Genomic DNA, 22,684 nt, shown 5'->3' on the forward strand with positions numbered 1-22,684 from the left:
TTTAGAGCCAGACTCGTTCTCCAGTACTGTGGCGCTTGGCATCTCTGAAGCATGCCAGTTTATTACTTTTGAGCTGATGGTTTTGACATGGACCAGCTTGCAACCATTTAGAAATGCTCTAATAACCTCCCAGATTACCTATTAACGTTTTTAAATTTCACATTTAAAGAAATCTAGTATGTGACCATGTCTAAACATCTATTAAAATGTAAAACCTACAAATAAGTAAGCAGTTACGATCTGCAATGCTTTGAGCAACTAGACTATTATTTATTAAAGAGCCATACAGGCACCTAGTGGGTAATGGCATTACAAATGAAAATTATTATTTTTCCAGCCACAAAATGACTCTAATTTGCCTCTTTTTCATTGGAATTCTTTATTTTACCTTAATTACTAAATTAATTGTAAAATAAATAATAGAATATTAGAAGTAAAATATTTTAACTGGTCATGGACCATAATTATTGCACAAATAGTATTTAGTACCAAAAGATCTCAAAATGTCCTCAAAATGTTCAATAAATATTACTAAACTAAAAAATAGAACATTTATTTAATTGAAAAATAGTTTCACATTTGACCATGATAGTAAGGAATACCTCAGGGCTAAATACAAGAAGAGCATAACATTAATGTTAACAATGTTGTATCTCCATCGATCTTCATAATAAAATGATACTGTAAATGTGGTTGATGTAATAATCAATGTACACTATGCTGTACTTTTTACCAAAAATTGCTGCAAATACCTTTATAGTGAGTGAGTGAGTGAGTGAGTGAGTGAGTGAGTGAGTGAGTGAGTGAGTGAGTGAGTGAGTGAGTGAGTGAGTGAGTGAGTGAGTGAGTGAGTGAGTGAGTGAGTGAGTGAGTGAGTGAGATAGAGATGTGCGAGAGATGGAGGGAGAGCAGGGAAGAATGCAGAGAGCAGCTAAACGAATGCACTGCGTGCTTGTTTTAAATAGCATTAAAAAAAAAATGATAAAACGCAATATGTGGCGGCCGGTGTTGATTCTGTGGCGCCCCGCCACAGATAAGTCTATGTGTGGGAAACACGCATTTTTAAAGGCGTCCTATTATGACCTTTTCTACAAGTTGTAAAATAAGTCTCTGATGTCCCCAGAGTGTGTATGTGAACTAGCTTACTCCACAGATTTTTTTATAGCATGTTAAAATAGCGAAACATGCAAAAACATGCAGTGTGTCCCTTTAAATGGAAATGAGCTGTGGCCCCCTTTCTAGAAGATGGCGGATCTTCAACAGCTCATATTAGCAGCTCCGAATACCACGCAGATGCACTGAAAATGTCAGAAATGGTTCAGCCTTTTATTTTCAAACCAGAGTCAGACAATGATGGGCAGAAGTGACAACATGTAGAATGAGACTGGATGTTTCTGATTGGTTAGTTGATGCATTTATGTAGCTGATGTGGAGTGAACTATCTTCAGATCATTGATTACCATATTCTGTCATGATAATCGTGGAAACAGTTATGAAATGCCTTCAGAGCCTGAGAATATATGCTGCATGAAGATAGCGCAGGTATAGTTTAATTTAATTACAGTTATAACTTTTGTCATCATGCTTTTATGACACTCTATTGCATTTGTGTTACATACTGTATAGGTGCAGAGACTTGAGCAGACTTCCAAATGTGCTCTAATACACCAACTCTTCCTCTTCTTAACATGTTCTCATACCCTTTATTGCGTGTACCCACAGGCAGAGTTTATGTCAATTTTAGGATTTTTGATGTCACAACCTGGCAAGAAGCTAATTTTCCCATTTTTCCCATACATTGATTTATTTGTGGTGTGCCCTGCCTCAATATCAGCATTGACTGCCACAAATAGATTTCACTGCTTCTGCTTCCCATTCATTAATTAGACTCTAGACCAAAAATGTATTTAAACTTCTCATAATAACATAAAATGTCTTTAATGTCCTGTTTAGTGCCATTGCTGTCAGACAAAACAAACAAACAAAGTGAGATAAGGCTTTTGTGTTCTCATTAAATCACAAAAGTCAGTTTGCGCTGTGTAAAGAGAAGTGTGCGCTTCGGGGAGCTCAGTTCACAGTGAATGAATGCAGTGAACTCCATCCATGCGCAGACTGTTTTTAAGTTCAGAGCAATAATACAGCGCAGCTCCAGCTCGAGCTCATACACGGGCCGACCTCGAACGCGAGACACTGTTACTTACTTCACAGCGCTGGGAGATCCAGAGAGAAAGCTTTTGAATTCACCACAGAATTAATAACATCGCTACTGTGAGATCTAGTGGGAAGCGCTCGGTGCAGAATTCTCTGTTATACACCACAGATATCAGATCAAACAGCGCTGACGTGGAAACCACGAGAAGCCATTGTTGCATGAACAAAGTTAAGGGGTTTCAAGTGCTGCACACTTTTTCCAGCACTTAAAAGCTCAAAATATTTTCCAATGTATGTGATGATTTGTAAAGCTAAAAGTTTAAAGATGTAGGCCACTTTGTGGCAAACAAACACTTGACATGAATTTTAGACATGACATTCCCACTATAAACAGTAGTTTGTGGCAGAGCAGCACTTATTGACTTGTTAGCAATTTCCACTCCTCAAAGGGTTACTTCGGTGATTTTACATTAAAGGGGGGGGGGGGGGGGTGAAACACTCAGTTTCAGTCAGTGTCATGTCAATCTTGAGTACCTATAGAGTAGCATTGCATCCTGCATATCTCCGAAAAGTCTTTATTTTTTTTATAATTATATAAGAAAGATGCGCTGTTCCGAGTCTTTTTCGAAAAAAGCCGAGCGGGTGGGGGCGTGTCGTGTGAGCGGAGCTAAATAATGACGTGTGCTCGCTGCTGCTATTGTGTTGAGTCGAGTCCGTCGTAAAGCTGTGTCATCCCTAACAGCGGGAAAAAAACTTTATTCAAAATAAAAATATGGCTTTTAATCAGATACAGCCATACATCTATGATCCGGAATCAGACCCAGAGGCTGCAGTTGAACAGGAGCAGCAGCAAAAACGACTAGAGCAGGACGTCTCTATGTGGTACAAGTTATACACTAACTATATAATATGCTTAGCGGCTTGTGTTATTTACATATTTATACTTGAATTATATCGTCGTATTTTTGTCTTTGAAGGTGTACATGTGGGAAGTGCAGTTGTGCACGTGTGTGTGTGTGTGTTTATGCGTGGTTTGTGTAGACAATTGTAACGTTAGTAAGCGGACTGGTTTTGCACCGCAGGCTAGTGTTTACATAGAAAGACACGGAATAGTAGCGCATTTGAATGAAGAAGCGTGCTTATTTAGTTCAACATATTTCCCCCCTCTTTGTGTATTGTTGTTTGGAGTGCTTTTACAATACACAAACATAAAGTTACACATATAGTGGCCAGCTAAACAAATGTACACGCACTACACATCGCATGCTCCATTGATCAATTAACTATATGTGATCATGTTTGGGCTACTTGATGAGCATAGACATTTGAAGCACTCTTACTCACAGCCTGCGGTTCTAACGTTAGGACCTTTATCGTTGGGACTGCTCCATCCTTCAGCATTAGGCGATTGGAAAAGCCGGTGTCAAGCTGGGCCTTGTTTATGAAACAGTCGGCACCGAAATGCAGCGAACAGATATAAACATTCGCGCAGCTCAGTTGCTGATCCGGAAAAGCAAATTCCATCCACTGTTGCCTTACGGCGGGGGTTTTGGGGAATCTGTGCAGGACTGTCTTGGTCTGGCAACCAAAAACGCACTTTTTTGGTGACATTGTTATGTGCACATCACCTGTGCAGCAGCCTACGAGCCAGCGCTTTAATGGGGGTAGCCTGTTACTTTCGCTCTCTCCCTCTCTCTCTCTCACGCGCTTCCGGTAGAATTGTCCGTAAGGCCCATACAAGGAAATTCCGCCCCCATTAACGTCAAAGGGGACGCATGATCTCAAAAAACTTGCCGAAACTTATGACTAACCGGAAGTAGTATTTTTGACAAAGAAATACTCCCATCAAACGTCCACCTTAACTTTTGAAACTTTGTCTATGTTTAGTATGGGATTCCAAGTCTTTAACAGTGTAAAAAGATCAGTATGCATGAAACCGCATTTCACCCCCCCTTTAAGCTTTGTATTTAAACTGGGTCATTAATGTAGTAGAAATGCTAAATTATTTTTGAATTTGGTGCCTTCTAGACTGAGAAATGACAAAATGTATTTTTGTCTCATGAGGATGAAAGGCAACTGTTCCCAGAATGCATTGCTTCGCTGCCTTGCGAGGCCACTCCCAAAGCCACCGCTACTGGATCACTGGATCACTTTTCCACCGCGTTCATTTTCATAAAATCACCTCAGTTAGAGAACAGACACTACAATTTAAAACTGAACGTGTCTGTTTAATAACGTGTGTGTGTGAGCCGAACAACATTTACGGCACAAAAGAAGCAGGAGTCAGATTACATTCATCACTAGAGCTGAAGTAATTGCGGCCGTGGCATACATTCACAGCGCTTGTTCAGTCTGGCGCGTTTTCAGCTCATGCCTTTGGAAGCTTAAAGGGTTACTTCATCGCTTTTTCATATTAAACTATGTTATTCCCTTAACTAAAAACGAGTTGATACATACCTCTCTCGTCTCAGTGCGTGCACTTAATTTCTCTGACACGCAGTGACGATCTTATAGCATTTAGCTTAGCTCCCTAAGCCCAGTTCATTCACTATGGTACCAAACAGAGATCAAGTTAGAAGTACCAAACACCTCCATCTTTTCCCTATTTAAATACAGTTACACGAATAGTTGAACGACCAAGTATGGTGACAAAATAAAACGTGGTACTTCTCTAATCGGATTAAAAAGGAGAACTATAATGTATGGCGGAGTAGCACTTCTGAGAGTACTTCTGCTCGGCGCAGTAAAAAGTCCCGGCCGAAACATCTTTCCTCACACCTCCCCCTCACTCTCTCATTTCTGTCAATAGGGAGATGTGAGGGAAGATGTTTCGGCTGGGACTTTTTACTGCGCCGAGCCGAAGTACTCTCAGAAGTGCTATTCCGCCATACATTATAGTTCTCCTTTTTAATCCGATTAGAAACGCGCCACGTTTTATTTTGTCACCATACTTGATCGTTCAACTATTCGTGTGACTGTATTTAAATAGGGGAAACGTGGAGGTGTTTGGTACTTCTAACTTGATCTCTGTTTGGTTCCATAGTGAATGAACTGGGCTTAGGGAGCTAAGCTAAATGCTATCAGATCGTCACCGCGCGTCAGAGAGATTAAGTGCACGCACTGAGACGAGAGAGGTATGTATCAACTCGTTTAAGTTAAGGGAATAACATAGTTTAATATGAAAAGGCAGGGAAGTATCCCTTTAACTTTCATAGAAATTCATTTGAACAGTTAAAATACTCAATTTGCTTCGCACCGCTCCGTTTACATGAAGCACAATCATTTGAATGTACTCCAGGGTTTTTACTGATACAAAGCCATATTCTTATCGCTGAAGTAACCCACCCTTTAATATATAGAATTCACAAAGTCTCATGAAAAACAAAAACTTTTCTTCAAGTTGTGACTTGATAATGACACAGAAAACAAGTAAAGACTTGATTATTTATTTTCCATATAGAAATGAGGTTTTTGTACATTACTGTTGTTAATAAAAGTCATTTTTAAAACTTTGTTTGACTAGTTTATTCTGGACCTGCTCATCAAGTCCCGTGCCACTTTGTCCTGCCCAAAGAGTCATTGCAGTCCCTACCAAATGTTTGTTGTAGTCCTTAAAGAACAATTTCTGTAAAAGAAAATATCTACTTTGAGCGTAGTAACTTTGAAGAAAGCTCAAAAAGCAACATTACGCTCTATCTAAAGTTCAAAAATTAAAATCATATTCAAGGACCCCTTTAAGAGTGTGGCGGCAGCAACCAGGCATTTTTTTTGTTCTGTATCGTGTTTGCATTTATGCTGTTGATTTTGAAACCAAAAGAATGGGTGTCAGACTTCAGGCGGCTGGTGAACGTGCAGATTTTAGTCCCTGCGGCCCAGTTTAAGATCTGACAAAGGCAGACTTTGCTTTTATCATGAGTAGAGCAGGAAACCCATCCCATTAAAGAGTAATTATAAAGGACCACAGCTCTACGACTCAGGGAGGGGATCTTAGGACTGCCAATTCTGCAAAATCATTTTTCAGATAAGGAGACAGTTTGCTTAGTGCTGTAGTTTAACATTTGGAAACAATGGGGCCCATTTTACAGGTGCAGCACTTGAAGTCCTGCGTGTTTGCACAGTTTACATCAGTCAGCGATGGATATCAGCCTTAGTACAGTATTATTTCATCCACATTGTAGGTGTATTTTAAAGCTTGTAATGCAAAAGTTCATTAAATGTGTCGTAAAGAATGTGGTGACGGTGAAGGGATGTGCAATGGATGATGTCAACGAAGTACATAGACATACAGTTACAAGAAATGTCTTTGAACCAGTCGGATTCAACGAGCAAACAATGCCAGAATATAATTTATGATAATGCAGTAAGAACATGCAAGTCTGGGCTCTAAATAAGTTTAACTCATGTAATGACTAATCTCAGTGACATCAAATATTTAGAGATCAAGTGTCGTAATTGGTCGGCAGCAACTCAAAAATGTGTTTTTGCCTTTCAAGCTTACCATGATGACATATTCTTTTTGTGAGTATAGTAAACCAGGCTTTCTTTTCTTGGTTAAAACCCCATAAACACCATTCCTGACAGTTTCAAGGGAGCATTGCCTCGTTATGCAAGTGCCCGTCTTGATTGTTTTTTCTCTTGTTGTGGTTGTCATGTCTTTGTTTGAAGTGAGAAAAATGAGAAACATGAGCAATTGACTTGCTAAGCACTATCAAGAATCTTTCATCCTGGTTGCTGTGGCAATAAGCTCCTTTATCCTCGGTGGAGAGCGAAACACTGTGTCCAATTAGAAACGTTACCCACCTCACCCTTGAAATATGCATCTGCTGATTATTTTTCTAGGGCTCAAAAAAACCCAAATGTGTGTGTAATTTTTTTTTTTTTTTTACATTAAATTAACCTAAAATGGAAAACATTTTGAAATGTGAAAATATTACTGTTTTGTGTGTAGGATGGATGGATGGATGGATGGATGGATGGATGGATGGATAGATGGATAGATAGATAGATGGATAGATAGATAGATAGATAGATAGATAGATAGATAGATAGATAGATAGATAGATAGATAGATAGATAGATAGATAGATAGATAGATAGATAGATAGATAGATAGATAGATAGAATGTTGTCAGTACAGGATCTTTGTGTGATGATTATTGATATGTTTTGTTTTTACATTATAAACAAAATTTAAGGGAATAACCTCAATGCCCTATGATGTCCCTCGCCGTACGGCTGCTTCGCTTCATCTCAGAGCACCTGGCCGGCGTCTATATCATGCAGCACTGCCGCTGAATCCATTTATCCAATGAGAGTGGTTTAATACTCATCAGGGCCAGTGCCGTTTGGGGAGAGAGGTGACAAAGAAGCTGGGTCAATCGTTTCAGAGGAAGGGCATCGACAACAGCTGTAATGACTTTCCTGGAAGCAGCAGGCTGAAATGCTTTCTGGGATCAGTAATTGTGAAATAATGGCCACTCACTGTAGAGCGAGGTGCACTACGTCAAAGATAGAAGTGAAATTACCAAATTGCTCTCACTCAATCAGGATATTTTTGATGGGAGGACATGGGATTGTTGCTTTTCTTTTCTGCTTTTATAGGTCGGACCATTCAGCTGTTACTACTTCTGTTTAAACTTCCTGTTATCATCATTATTAAGGAACCTGCTATTGGTTCCTTGGGTTATTCACACTTACAGCAATTAAATCGCACTAGGGCACAAAGTCAGAGATTATAAAAGAGGCTAGATGGAAACCTCTATTTCTATTAAAGGCTGCATTGATTAGACCTGGGGCCGGTTGCATAAATCTATTTAAGACCAGTCTTAAGTTAGTTGTCTAATTTTTTTTTTCTTTGAGACTGGTATTTACTTTTTAAGTCTGTTGCTTAACTATTTAGATTGGACTAATTTAAGACAAAAAAGTAAGATTGGTTCCCCCTTGGCTAACTTTCTCTTATAATCTATGTTGCCATAGAAACTAATAAACTGTCAAAAGAAAAATATGAGGGATCAATGTTAAAGTCACCATGCAGTCTACTAGAAGATAAACATTTGTACTCAACCCAAAACAGTAGTACAGTTTTTAAAGTGAAGCAAAAACAATCACCATCAAAACATTATTACTCACGAGACTGTCCAAGCGGAGCTGCTGCGACAGCGGTATCCTCCCCTGCTGTCGGTAACGTCCGCTCTCCCTCCCCCCGGGGATTCCCCAAAACATCGGAGATTAACTATATTTTTGAACTATTTTTTTAAAACGTTTACTGAACGTCTTTGACAGATCGCGAGACAGACGGGTTGACGCTGTTAACTTTTTCAGTTATTGTGTTCCACACCTTGTGTTTTTTGCTACTGCCGTTGTAGTCGCAAAATGTATTCATTCATTTTATTTATTTAGAAGCATTGTATTCCTCTAAAATACAAATATTTTCAGCAAAGGAAAATTGTGACAAGCGCCCACTGTCGGCCATTTTAAGTTGTTCAGCATCTTATTTTTCCCACAAAGCAATGAATATACACAGGCTTACTTAAGGAAGCTGTGTGCGTATTTTATGCGCAGATCTTTCTTCAGTGACTTTAGTTAGTCAGACTGTTTATTAGCCATTGTCTTAAGACTGTGTCTATGTTTATGCAACGGGCCCCTGGTTCTCAACCCGGGGGCCAGGTCCAACTAGAAAGCCTCAGTAAACTTTAAGGGACTCCAATGCATATTAAAAGGATTCCAATTTAGTTATATTAATTTATTCTTTACTACAATTCTGCTAAAAAAAACCCTAAATATTAAGATGTACCTTAAACTGACATCTTATTTTTGAGTTTATTACATTTGAAGTAAGGTGAATTCAGGGTGATTGGGACACTTTTTCCAAGACATCTCAATTGCAAAAATTGTCCCAATCACCCTGAAATCACCCTACATATCAGAGGTAAATATCAGCTCTGAAATAGGAACTTTGGATATTGACAAATGGAGTACAGAAGGTTGAGAATATTTTTGAATCAACCACACTATATTTGAACCAACCTCAGACAGCATGCCTCTGTCTAACTATACAAAAACAAACATTAAAATGGATTTTCATCTCCTCTCTTTTCTGCAGATTGACCATGTTGTTCCTACGCTGAGTCCTGAGGTCTATCTCCTGCACCCATCCAGGAAGCTGCTTGCCCAAGCAGTGTCATGGCCGCCGGTCACCCCGTTGCAGATTAGATTTCGGGTTTGTCCTCGCAGAACCAGCATTGCAGCTCAATTGAGCGGGGCCCTGCTGGAGGCGACAGCTGCTCTCGGGGCCCGGAGTTCGCTGATCAGCTTCACTGTTGGCTCCACAGGTCGACCGATGCTTAAAGGTAAAGAAACCTACCAATTTCTGTTTTAATGAATTTTCATGATGTTTTTTCAGGTAACGGTAAAATCCTCTTTGTTCTGTTTTTTTTTCTCCTTCGTATGACTAGAGGAAATGAAGAAAATTGTGTTCTCTTTTGGGGGGAAAAAAAACTTCAATAACTATGATGCATTTTTAATTTGGAGCACTGCCACTGTCAAACCGTCTGTCTGTGGTTGGGATTACAAAAATCACCAACTTTGATAGGTAGTTTAACAAAAGCCCTTAAGCTAAAGCCCTAGACTAAAAAGTCAGGATGTTAATGTACCCTAGGTCATTGTCATTTTTAAATTGATGTTCATGTAACCCCTCCTGTTCTCAACTCAAAAACGGGTCGGACAGTCTAACAAGGAGACTAAAGTCTGGAACCTCTAGTGTCAGTCAATAGAGCATCTCTTGAGGTCAGAGGAGTGATGTTTACTCGCACAGCAACTACTACTAGCTGGCCTCTGTTACACTCCATTTTTATTTCCATTTTCGATGGTTCTTTACATTTAACAATTTGGTTTAAAGAATTTTTGTTCTTCAAAGACAAATTCAAATCCACTCCACAAGGGAGAAGGACCAGATTGATTTAATAAAAGTCCAATAGAAAAGGTTCATCTTGGATTTATCTATATGAAATCTAGACAGGTTTCTTAGGCAAAACAGATGCCGGTGTCCCCTTTTACATTCAGTCTTGCAGTTCTTTTCAAAGTCAATTCAGAATCTATGACTGTCCCAAGATGTTTGTAGCTTTTTACACAACCTGGTCATTTAATGATCATGTTGTCATAACGTGAAGCAGCAGGTGACAAACTTCTCAACAACAGAGCCATGACTGGACTCATTGTCGTTGTTTTTTCTCTGTATCTTCATTGTCTTCGTGGTTCCTCTGGACAGAATCATCCAAGATTTGGTTTGATTGGAACCTCAGGGTCATTCCCTAGAGATCACTAACTTTTCCCAGATCGAGCCAATCAGTGTTGACTTGTGATTTGTAGTTGTGATTTATTTTATTTTTTTCATCAGCTCACAATGGTTTTCTAATAATTCAAAAGCTACTAATGTGCAAGGATTTATTTTTATTTTTTTAAAGGAATGTTCTGCATTCAAAGTAATGCATTTGTGCGTTTTTATTTACAGTCATTCTGAAAAGATTTTCAGCATGGATTGTAGAAGCTAGTTAGAAACTTAGTTACAACCACCACAATTATGGGGTTATTGATGATATAATAATAGTGATCATATTTTCTGCATGAGAATAATTGGTTTTGTTAAGGTAATTCATCTAATCTTTTGTGCCTAATAATGCCTTTGCTTCATTGTTGTGGTTTCAGAGTGTTAGTCTTTTATTCTGAAGAGAGCACAGCAGTTCTGCTTGCTGAAAGATGATTTATGAGGTGGCCTCTTACAGGCGCCGCAGAAGCAGGTTATGAACTAATGAAAATCATCTCTCCTCCATTGAGTACTGTGTAACGTGACCGACGCGGGGGAGAAGGGCGTCCGTCTCTAAATTTCTCAACCCTCGCCTCTTTCACTCAGGCGTGCCAACCATTTCAAGCTGCACACTTAATACGCCGGCTTTGATTTGCAAAAATTCGGACAGTGCTCTCCCTTTAATTTGATTCTGGCCGCATTAGCTTATCACCTGGCGCTCGTCCATTTGTAGTGTAACCTTCAAGCCCTTCGTGAGACATGTCTGTGTAAAACGATCCTCGATGATTTGAATGCACTGGCGCTCTGGACTAATTCCAGGTGACATGACGTCTGTGTGGGACCATGAGTCAGTGACCCTGGTATTCATGGATTTATAATTAAATACACAAGCATTATTTTTCTCTCGCGAGCTATGGGAAGTTCAGGCATCTGGGCCAAAATGAAATCTGGCCCCTCTCAATGGACATTCTCACCATTTTTGGGCTTTTAAAACATAGTGAGAGGTAAAGATGTTCTGCAAATTAAGTGACACCAAAAATCTCATTGTGTGCTGAGCTTTATTAGCTGTTTTATGAAGCAAATTTGGTCACAATTTGTAATTGTAGACCATTTTGTAAAATGTTTTTGTTTTGGGGGACGTGGTTAATTTTTTACCCCATACAGACGTCTCGTATTTATTTTTAGGAGATTCTGGCAACATTGGTGAACATGAAATCTGTTTTATATGTTGTCTTTTTTTTTGCCATTCAAATGCAGATAGCTAGTACAGACTGCTTTGCATAAACCTTTTGAGGAACCTTTTCTCTTAATGTAATGCATCTTTGCTGAATAATATTATTCATTTAAAATTTAATCTTACTGACCCTAAACTTTTTTGAGGAATTTTTGTCCATTAAAACACTTTTTTAGCAGATATAAAAATGCATTTTCTAAAAATAAAATCACTAGTGGCATAACTAGCCATCAAAAGAAAATCATTGTTGAGGCTTGAGCTTTTTGAGGAGTTATTTGCTGTTACTACAGTGATCAAATTTACTGACAGTTTTAGCCCTGTGGGCGATAAAATGAATGACATAAATCCCTTAAATTTGCATTGGAAGGTCCCAAGGGATGTGAATATCTCTACCCCAGAATCTAATGAACATTCAAGATTTGGGGTGGTTATATTATAATTGCAGCAGGTTTCAATGGCTGTAGTTTTTGTATCGGGATCCAGGAGCCATTGGATTTGGTTCTATTTGAAGTCTAAGGCTTTAGTGTCATTGCATCTGTATGATTCGTCTCTCATTCATGCAACAGCAAAGGTTTTAATAACTTCACCCTCAGGGGGTCAGGTTCACTCCAGAATGTCTTTTGTATGGGAACAAACAGGTGGTTTACTCCATTTCCAATTATCTGCAGGGACACTCATTTTTAGGAGTATTATAAAATAGAGAGTGATGTAGTGGATTTGTATTGTTACTCAAAAACAATACAGAAGCACACAAACAGAGTTTCAGTGGTGATAAATGGAGGTGGACAGGAATAGTGTCGGCCGGGTCAGGTCGGGAGAACACACTAACTCATAAATGTGCTGAATGAGAGGCGGCTCTGTGCGCTGAGGAAAAATGCAAACTCGGAGACCTTTACCACTGGAGGTGAGGCATTGCACACAGCCCAGGTTGTGTTAGACAGTCAGGGTGTATTTAAATAGCACTGAGATTTCAGGCAGTGTGCTGATGACGTGTTTTGTGTTATTATGAATGCATTTGCAGGAAAACGGAAGATGATCTTCTATGTCAAATTATACCTCATTTACTTTGCCATAGTTTGTATATTTCAGTATTAAAAATAATAATTTGCAAACTTCATATATGAAATAAATGAAAATTACCATTTATTTCTTACCCTCATGTAGTTTCAATCTTCTATGGCTTTTTTTTTGTAGAGCTGAGAATATTATAAGGTATTTTAAAGAATGTTCATGCTGCTTATATAATGAATTTAGACTCTTACAAGGGGCTTGCAAACTTCAAAAAACACCATAAACGTTGTCCATACTTGACATGTTCTCTTAATACCAAGTCAACTGTTTGAAGAACAGACCAAAATAGCTGTCAATCACACTTCTTCAAACTTTCGGCACACAAGAACCAACAACATTTGGGATTATTGGTGTCAAACCTGAAAAAGTGCTTCTTGACAGCCCAATTTTTTTGAGAGCTCTGATGGAGGAGGGTGAATAATGACTGTCACAAATCTTTTGTATGATAACCTAATTACAGTTTTGTCCTTATTGGAGCTTGACTTCACCAGTTCACCGTTTGCTTTCGTTGTATAAGAAAGCTTTATGATTTTGTGTCCCAAGAAAGAAAGTCATACGAGTTTGGAAAGACATGAGAGGCCAGATTAACTGTGTATTCACAACAGGTATTGAAGTTGTGTAAGTGGTCTCTCCTACAGAGAAAGTATGGACTGAACTATGACTTTCACGTCTTAAGGGATCAAATTGATTTCATTTGTTAATGTCTTTTAGTTTATAAATGGTATCTCTGGATCTACTGGAAAGCTTTCATCTGTGCTTAATGGAGCTTGCATATGGACCATAAAACCATACGAGTTCTTGTTCTTCGATCAGTCTTTCTCAGTATGTGCTGGCAAGGTTAATGATGGAAACAATCACGTTCAAGCACATCCCTAAAGTCCCATACGCAAATTTATGACTCGAATACCTATAAAGTCATTGTTTGCCTATCAAATTCTCACTGGACTCTTATCCAAGTTAACCGCCGAGCTCTTTACTGGTGATCAGAGCATGTTTGGGTGCCCGATTTCCCTGCCCTCCACTTAACACTATGTGTTGCTTTCATCTATGAGTAACATGACCTGCCAGGAAGGAGCAGCCAATGGAGAGTAAGTGCATGAGTATATGAGAGAGAGAGAGAGAGAGAGAGAGAGAGAGAGAGAGAGAGAGAGAGAGAGAGAGAGAGAGAGAGAGAGAGAGAGAGAGAGAGAGAGAGAGAGAGAGAGAGAGAGAGAGAGAGAGAGAGAGAGAGAGAGAGAGAGAGAGAGAGAGAGCGAGAGAGAGAGAGAGAGAGCAAGAGAGAGAGGGAGGGGAGTAAGAATGGCCAAACTGTGTGTGTGTATGTGTGTGTTTGTGAACAAGTGAGATATGCAGCGAGTCAGATTTGTGGTAGTAGAGGGCTGGCAGCTGCAGTCAGGCTGAGTTGAAATGTGGCTAAGCACCTCTCGCCGCTGTGGCGTGAAGCAGGGAGTCAGCGAGCCGCCTGCCGCTGCGACCACAACCATGAAACACTCCCACTCCCAGAGGATGGACTACAGGATACTCAGTAAGTGACTCTTCAACTCTACCATACACGCAACAACAGGCATTGCTGTCACTTGTGGAGTTATTTTCAGTATTGTGTCAGTGGGGCTGTTCTGGTGGCCAGTGCCTGGTGTCAAGGACTAATGTTTTGGGGTTTGTTTTCAGTACATAGAGAGTTAACCATGTATTGTACCTAAGCAGACCAATGATCTAGGGTTTATGAGATGATGAGACTCACCAAAAAAATCCCTAGAAACACTGTTGTGATTTTTATTAATATTTTATGTCAGGTATGCATTAATCAACAGTGTTTTTTTATTTTTGCTGTTCAGGCTTCTAATGATAAATACACGCTTGGTGAAAGGCAGTTAGCCTTGAATCTGATTTAAAATACTAAACCAAGCTTAATAAACTGAGTGATAGATGAATTAGTGTGTCGTTTGATGGTACACCCACAGGTGGTTTTGAAAGAGATTTCTGCTTTGCTAGGTTATGATGTTCTGGAGGCTTTGTTACACAAAAATGAATCGTACAGCAGTGCTCAAGGTTATTCTGAAGGCTTTTTTTCTTGCGTCATCTTTTGAAGCACAATTCTGTAGGATGTTGAGTCTAGGGGCATTTACTTTCAGAACTCACTGAATAATGCAAATCTACCTGTTAACATTTGATATAGGAAGCATTTGCAGAATATATCTATATATCTATAATGCAACTGTGGCATTAATAATATAGACCAATAGACCAATCATCTTAATGTATGTGATTCAAGTGAATCAATCCTATTTTCTTCAGTCAGAGCGAGAACTTCACTAAGCATTGAAGCGAGTGTCATCACTCTTCCTGCTTTGTGATCGGAGATACTAAGTTAGTTACAGTAACGCTTGGTCTTCCCTGCATGTTCAAGACTTCTTTTTTGACTTTTTCCCCCTAAGCAGTTACAGGTTAGATATTTTGCAGAAGCACTGTCTATTAATGGTTTATTCTCCTTAGGAGATGGGATGTTGTGGATCTTATTGTAAGTCAAACTCACTGGTCATAAATCAAACATGCATAAGCCAGACTGTTTCTGTCCAAGACGAAGGTTTCTTTCTCCTAAAGCTCTTTACTGATCTTAGACTGGTTAATGTGTTGTATCAGCATCACTTGAATTCTTAGATAATTGCTTTTCCTGTTAATTGCATATTACAGAGTGTGTTTGCATATGCCTAGAAACATAAACATGAGCTATAGACCTGGATAATTATGACAAATATGGGATTGCACATAAACGCAATGCTTTAATAAACACTATTTGTGTATTGCAGTAGCTGTAAATGCGTGTCCTAATCGCAGGATCACAAAACGAGCGCTGCTTCCTGTCTCCTTTGAGACCTGCACCATGAGTGTCCCATGCATAAAGATCAGGGCAGCTCATTCACAGACTAATGTGGTGTATTAATTTCCCTTTATTTTGCTTAAAAAATGCCATTTGCGAGGAGAAAAGGACACGAGGCACATGCATGTGATGGCTAATGACATGCGGAGGGATGTGAAACAGCAGCTGATGTACCTGATACTCACCTCATAAGAATGGCAATTTGCCCTTTTTTACAACACAAAGTTGGATTCTCTTCGTTATTGCATTTCTAAACTGAACTGCCAAGGATTTGACTGCGTTTGTGTTTGTATGCTAGTGAGCTGCTTATCTAGAAAGCATACTTGTATTCCGTATTGATAAAAGTTTCATCTATTTTACCTATTATTTATTAGAGGATTTATCATTAGCTTAGCAACATGCTAACAACAAAATGTAGAACATTCCAAACAGCTTATGAGGTTTTGATATGATGCTGCATTTGAGTATCTACGTACTAGAAATGCACCCTCATGTTATATCAGAAGGCTTTGGACTGGATACACAAATCAAACGGCACTCTCACTCTGCCCCTCCTGTTCCGACGGTCGCCATGGTGGCGCGTCGAGCCGAAGGAGTCTGCAAACGCTGCTTTTGACAGCTGATGCTATCCAGACAAGCATGATTCACAGTATTTATATTATTTTTGCTTGACCTGCCCTTGAGCACCATACCAGCATAACCGTTTTCTGATCACAATCTCAGGCGAGAGTGGAGGAAACGGTGGAGATATGTAAATATACTGAGGCTTAATAAAGGATGACCGTGCCCGGTGATGTTGAGAAATGGTCCATCAGTGTCAGTATATGGGTTATTGTAGATATTTACAACTCTGGCATGTATGGTGTCTTCCACTTTTACTAGACTGCACTGATGAGACCACAGTGTCACACAGTATACATTATCAAAGTTATGTTTGTGGGTACTCTCCGCTTCTCTTTAATTACTGTGTAAATACTGAGCTTTATTATATTATGATTGGTTTATCTATGTCTGTGTTTATCTTCCTCCTTTGCACTGAGCTGTACTGAACAATTACCACCAACCCTGTTGTGTGGCAATAGAGAATATTGATTCGTGTGTTGATGTGAAAATGGTTGATTGAATTTATAATTGTAAGAAATATCTCCTGTAATGGCTCTGTTTCAAAACCTACTGACCTTTCTACAAATGCAACTTTGTGTGTTGTATAAATAGCTTTAACCAGTCTGTTTTAATGATATTTTTGCTAACTTTACAGTACATAATTAATTTGATTCATAATCAATGTTCCTTCTACGTTGTCCACCATCTTGGATTTATTTTTGAAGAATGCCTGTGATGCCATCTTAAAAAATAGTCAATAACAGCTATGTTAGGATATCCTTTAGGTAGTGTAATTTTCCTCATACATATTGTTACAAGCTTTGCATCAATGCACTCCAATGAAGCCATTAAATGTTGCCTGTGGAGTGAGCTAGAGAGATTTTGGAATGGACATTTTTATGTCTTTAAAATGGCCAACTAAACCATTAGGCCAATCCCATTTGAATGGCCATGCTTACACAGCAGCAGAACCTGGTTGTTCGTCCTGTACTCAGTACCGTTCTGTTCATACACAGTTTGGTTGGGAAAGGGAGTGAATCTGCATTCTGTTAATAGTGATGATTTTACATGGCTGATTCTGATTGTAAATTGTCAGATTCCGATATGGTTGCTGATTTTTTTTTTTCATAATTTTTTTTCTTCAAGCTAATATATTTGTTTATCTTTGGATCACAAATGAAGATATTTCTGATGATATCCGAGAGCTCTCTGACCCTTTCATAGACAGCAATTTAATTAACACGTTCAAGGTCCAGAAAGGTAGTAAAAACATTGTTTAAATAGCCCATGTGACTCCAGTGGTTCAACTTTAATTTTGTAAAGCAACAGAAATACTTTGTGTGGGAAAAAAACAAACAAATAACCACTTTAATTAATCATTTCTCGTCTGTGTCAGTCTCCTACGTAGTTTACGTTGACCAGCTCTTGCGTCAGCATCACGCGCATGCGTATTGGTGCTCACGTGAACTGCTGGCGTAGCTCTGATGTAACTCGGAAGCGCTGCTCTGTATTTACTACATCAACAGCGAAAGGAGACTGACACAGACGTGAAGAAATTGTTGAATAAAGTCATTATTTTTGTTTGTCTTTTGCGCTCTAAAAGTATCTCATCACTTCATAACATTAAGGTTGAACCACTGTAGTCACATGGGCTATTTTAACGGTGTCATTCCTGCCTTTCTGGACCTTGAAACTGTTCATTAAATGGCTGTCTATGGAGGGGTCAGAGAGCTCTCGGATTTCAAGGTCTTACAGGTTCGCAATATTTCCACACAATTTACATTTTGGGAAATGATTGCAATGCAGTTTGTGTATTATTGAAAAAACAAGCTCTAGGAGTCGCACGATAACTACGTACACGTTGCGGCATTAGTTTTGGCTTTTGTTCACACAGCGCTCGTCCCGGGTCGAATCCCGCAATGTTACTAGGTCTCAGACCCGGGTTTAATTCGGTAATCAATTCCGGGACGTGGTTGCTTTCACACAGAAGGCGACCCGGCAATTTTCCGGGAATATTGCGGGTCCGACGTGCAGTGTAAAAGGGGCTATAGTGATTCAGATTAAGACTAGGCAATTTCCTAGGCAGATATTGACTTGGGACTATATTATGGGGAAGCACAGGTGAAGCACTGCTACTTGGGCACTCAAGTCCTCCGGCTGTGGAATGATCGCAATGTGTTGCGTGATATCTCTGCGACCAAGTAGCAGTGCTTCACCTGTGCTTCCCCATAATATAGTCCCAAGTCAATATCTGCCTAGGAAATTGCCTAGTCTTAATCTGCAGCGCTATTTGAACTCGTTGTGAATACGCAGGCCACAGGAAGTAATTAGGTGTTTTTTTTTAAAATCACTTTTACTAGGGACATGCTAGTTTGCAACATAGGATTCCATTCATTATGCTATGCTAAGCTAGCGGCGACCCTGCCAAACTAATACAATGCATGCACTGAGACAAAAATGCATTTGTCCACATATCTAAATGTAGGAAAGAAGTTAAATAAGCCCTATTTCTAAAAACGGTGGAGTATTCCTTTAAGAAAAATTTAAAGTAGTGGTACAGTGTGGCCAGAGAGTGATTTTACAATTAGAGAAACGAGATTGACGGTTACCTGTCCATTAATATATATTCAGTAAACTGTCTCTGACTCTCTCTCAGAACGCCAGCTGTGCAGCTCCATGGCCAACTCCAACATCCTCCCGTCTGCCGTGACTGGCATCAGTAAGGAACTAGCTGATCTGCGGCACCTCATCCAGTTTCCAGAGGAGATCGCCACCATCCTGACAGAACAGGAGCAGCAGCTTTACCGTCGCGTCTTCCCCCTTGACTACCTTACCTTTCTCACCCGAGACCTGGGCAGCCCAGAGTGCCACAAACGCCACCCGCACCTAAAAGCCTCCCTGTCCGCCCCCATCATGTCCACTCAGAACGACCATCACAACACGGTACAAGATCTCGTCACAAGATTCAACGAGGTGAGCAGTCGATGAGCGTTCATTAATGGTTAAAATACCAAAGGAAGTGAAAATGGAAGGGCAGAAAAGCCGCTTTGGCTTTTGAAGAAAAATTGAGTAGGATATTTGTCATAGTTGGAAGGGTTAGTTTCCTTCTCAAGTGTCTGTTCTGTTGCCTGTTTTTCTTGGATCTTTTCACATTCACAACGTGTACCTACTTATCCAAACAGATGTGAGTTTATTGCAGTTGTCTTAAATATTTGATACTAAGAGTGCCAGAGGAAAATTGTGTTTCTCCTTTTGAATGGGGTTTGAAGAAAGTGATGTCATCCTTAAGGTACACGCTTGTCTTTAGATCAGCTGGTTTTGATTTTGAGAAACAAAGTGGACGTGAAATGCATTTTTGCCATTTTGGCTGAACTCCTAAGACTTAAAACATGAAAATGTCAAATGTTGAAGCTTCAAAGCTGGTTAATCTTTAATGTAAGAGCAGGAATCTAGACAGGTTATGACTGGGAATAACATGTGAAATAAAGGTTTGCAGATGCTTACAGCCATGACAGCAGTGCTTGTGATGTAAGACTCACAACTCAGTGGAGTGACCTTAGCACTGACTTCACATTGTGACAGTCTTATATCGTGTCAAGTAGTGTAATGCTCTAAGGAATAATCTTTCATCCTTGAGTGCAGTTCCTTGAAAGTTTTTATCCCCCGCCTAGTTGATCAGATGAAACTTTCCTGGTGGAAGGGAGTTCACTAGATCACAGGCTTCGATGTGATGTAATGCCATCACAGCATAAAGCGAATGGATCGCATAACAGGACTGTGCTTTATCCTTCCAAGCATTAATCCTAGTGTCCTTTGTGAACAAGTCACAGATTCCTCTTTTAGATGGAATTGATTCGCTCTTTTACTTTAATGCTTCTTGTGGACTATTCATGCCACAGCAATGTCTTGTTATTTTCGTTGTGCTGTAACATCCCTGAAGTGTTGCCGCTGTGTCCATACACAATCTAGGATTTGTTGTCTTTGTTGTGGGCAGTTGTTTATGGTCTTACTCAAACGCTTTATCGATGGCATCGGCCACCTTTGAAGCCCATTCCAGGGTGCAGTGTCTCTAGCAAATCTTATGTAAGTTTTTAATCCATCAAATCTGCTGTCCGTTCGGCACTGGCTGGTTGTGCAGTAACTCAAGAGCAGCAGTCTGTCCGGTGGAAAGCTGGCAGAATGACATGAGTTCCAGCGTACTGATCCTCTCGTGTTAAACGTTCCTGACCATCCGGACCCCAGCACAACTGTTTATGTAACTGACTGACTTTCTGTGAGGTGTTTTTAACTACAACACACCATTGCATAAATATTTGCTCTGAAACTGATTGCTGTATAAGCGCTCAGGACCAGAGGACTAGTCGTTTTTTGTGACTTTGTGTTTAAAGAAAAAGTGAGTGGTGATTGACCATGCAGGGCTCACCACCACAAGGCTGGTGTGTTTTAGGTGGTTGCCAGGGCGTTACTATGCAATTCCTAAGGTGTTCCAAGTAGCCTTTAGCATGTTGCTATGCAATTGCCAGGATGCAGTTGGTCAGGATGTTCAAACAAACAAAGCAATGTTTTGATAGCACCACAGTGTTGTGGGTTTATATACTCTGGAGCAGTGTTTCCCAACCTTTTTTTAGTCATGGCACCCTTTGAAAATTTTCTAAATTTTGTGGCACCCCCGCATATGTTACACTAGGGGTGTAATGGTACAGATTGATCACGGTTCAGGTTTGTATTGCGGTTTTAGGTTCATGGTTTCGGTACAGTTCGGTATTTGCTAGGGTAAAAAGGACTCCTGTCAAATAATAAAAAAAGAATAAGAACAAAAAACTTAAATACAAGCAGCAGCACAAATAATTACTATCGAGCAAAGATACTAATAAAATAAACAATGCTTTTCAGGTAGGTCTAACATTAGTTTTCAGGTACAGAAATTGAATAAAGTAATCACATGTAAAATATCTGCATATTTAACTGTTTAAATTAAAGATTATTCCTTACTAAACTTACCAAAGCTAGTCAATCAAGAGCAGTGAGTGATGTCCTTTATCTTTTGTTTGACATTAAACAGACATTAGTAACTATGCATCCTAATGCACGGGTCCGTCGTCTTTCTCGACTGAATAAAGTTAACTTAAAGGTGAACTATGTAGTATTTTTGCAGTAAAATATCCAAAAACCACTTGGCAGGTGTTATATATTTTGTTCAGTTGAATACCTACAATATCCCAGAAGTTTCCAACTATTTGTAAATTGTGAGAAAATTGCTATTTTAACTAAGGACAGGGACGTTTTAACATTGCATTTGAGGGAGTCGCCTGTCAATTGCGTCATATCTGCGTTACCCTCGGTTTCGGCTTTTATTTCGCAGGAGCGCTTTACTCTTAGCAGTGTGAACAAGTGAACGCACGGAGTAAAGTCATAACATCGTTTTGAACACACTTAAATGTATCTAATATGATAAACAGAGCTCCATTACCTCAAAATCATAACAGGAAGAGCTGATCAGTGCAGGCGACCGGCGACTGTCTCCCGTCCCGTCATAATAAAAGTCCCGGTATTCGCGGGGCGGGTATTTGTTTAAAAATCGCTCCAGCAGCTTTGCTCAGGTCCATAACACTCGGTCCTGCTCTGCTTTAGACTACAGTAACGTTAATAACCGCATGCATGAACGTGATTTCCGCCCGAGTCCTATTTTCCACCGGCTGTGATGAGAAGACCACATCTCCCGAGAGATCACACTTTGCGTCATCAAACTACGATTTGTTTTGAATAGGCGCCCTCCAGTGGACGGAAAGCTCCATAGTGCACCTTTAAGGCATATACAGACTGTGTCTGCTAGGAAACTCATCAAGATGGACATCTTGACATACTTTTTGTGTGAGTTTGTCTGTTCAAGACTTGAAAGAGAACTGAATATTTGCTCGCTGTGAGTCGTGTGCGCGCTTTCGGATGAGTGCACACTGCACAGAGACAGATCTTCTCACAGCGCGCGCAAGTTCTCATTCGCATCTTCTGGCTCTACACCCGAGTGATGACGGTGAAAGTGACTGGATATATTCAAACATATGGCAGCACTCGCATGCATTGAACAAAGTTTACAAAGAGAGACTGTTTTTGACACGTTTTCTTTTATTATAGCTGTTGTAATGTATCACTTAGGAGCCAGTACGTGTATCCATGGACAGAAACATACATAAAGCGTTATTTTTAAGTTACAATCCATATCAAAGCTGCGCAAGTGTGTCACTGTGCAAGTGCGTGTCGGCACCTTTTACACGGCACCCCTGCTCTCGTCAAACGGCACCCCGGTTGGAAAACACTGCTCTGGAGACCAGGGGTACAAAACTCAGTTCCTGTAAAGTCAGTGGCTTCATCTGAAAACTTAGGCATCTGACTTGATGCCTCTCTGGCTTTGCCTTGACTCTGCAGGCAGTGTTTGTCCACAAAGGTA

At 39.9% G+C, this 22,684-nt stretch overlaps 1 protein-coding gene across 6 annotated transcripts in view; it reads left to right on the forward strand.

Moving 5' to 3' along the window:
- plce1 (phospholipase C, epsilon 1) overlaps positions 1-22,684 on the forward strand; it is a 104,181-nt gene that overhangs the window by 45,104 nt on the left and 36,393 nt on the right. For 5 of the 6 annotated variants that reach the window (XM_067430325.1, XM_067430324.1, XM_067430326.1 and 2 more), the window contains 2 exons: positions 9,254-9,500; positions 18,896-19,212. In XM_067430325.1, coding sequence (XP_067286426.1) covers positions 9,254-9,500; positions 18,896-19,212 — 564 coding nt within the window. Of the gene's footprint in view, positions 1-9,253; positions 9,501-14,052; positions 14,284-18,895; positions 19,213-22,684 lie in introns of those variants that run through there. The other variant, XM_067430328.1, reaches the window with a different exon arrangement.

The sequence above is a fragment of the Pseudorasbora parva genome, chromosome 21, assembly GCF_024679245.1.
Source record: "Pseudorasbora parva isolate DD20220531a chromosome 21, ASM2467924v1, whole genome shotgun sequence".
Classification (NCBI taxonomy): Eukaryota; Metazoa; Chordata; class Actinopteri; order Cypriniformes; family Gobionidae; genus Pseudorasbora; species Pseudorasbora parva.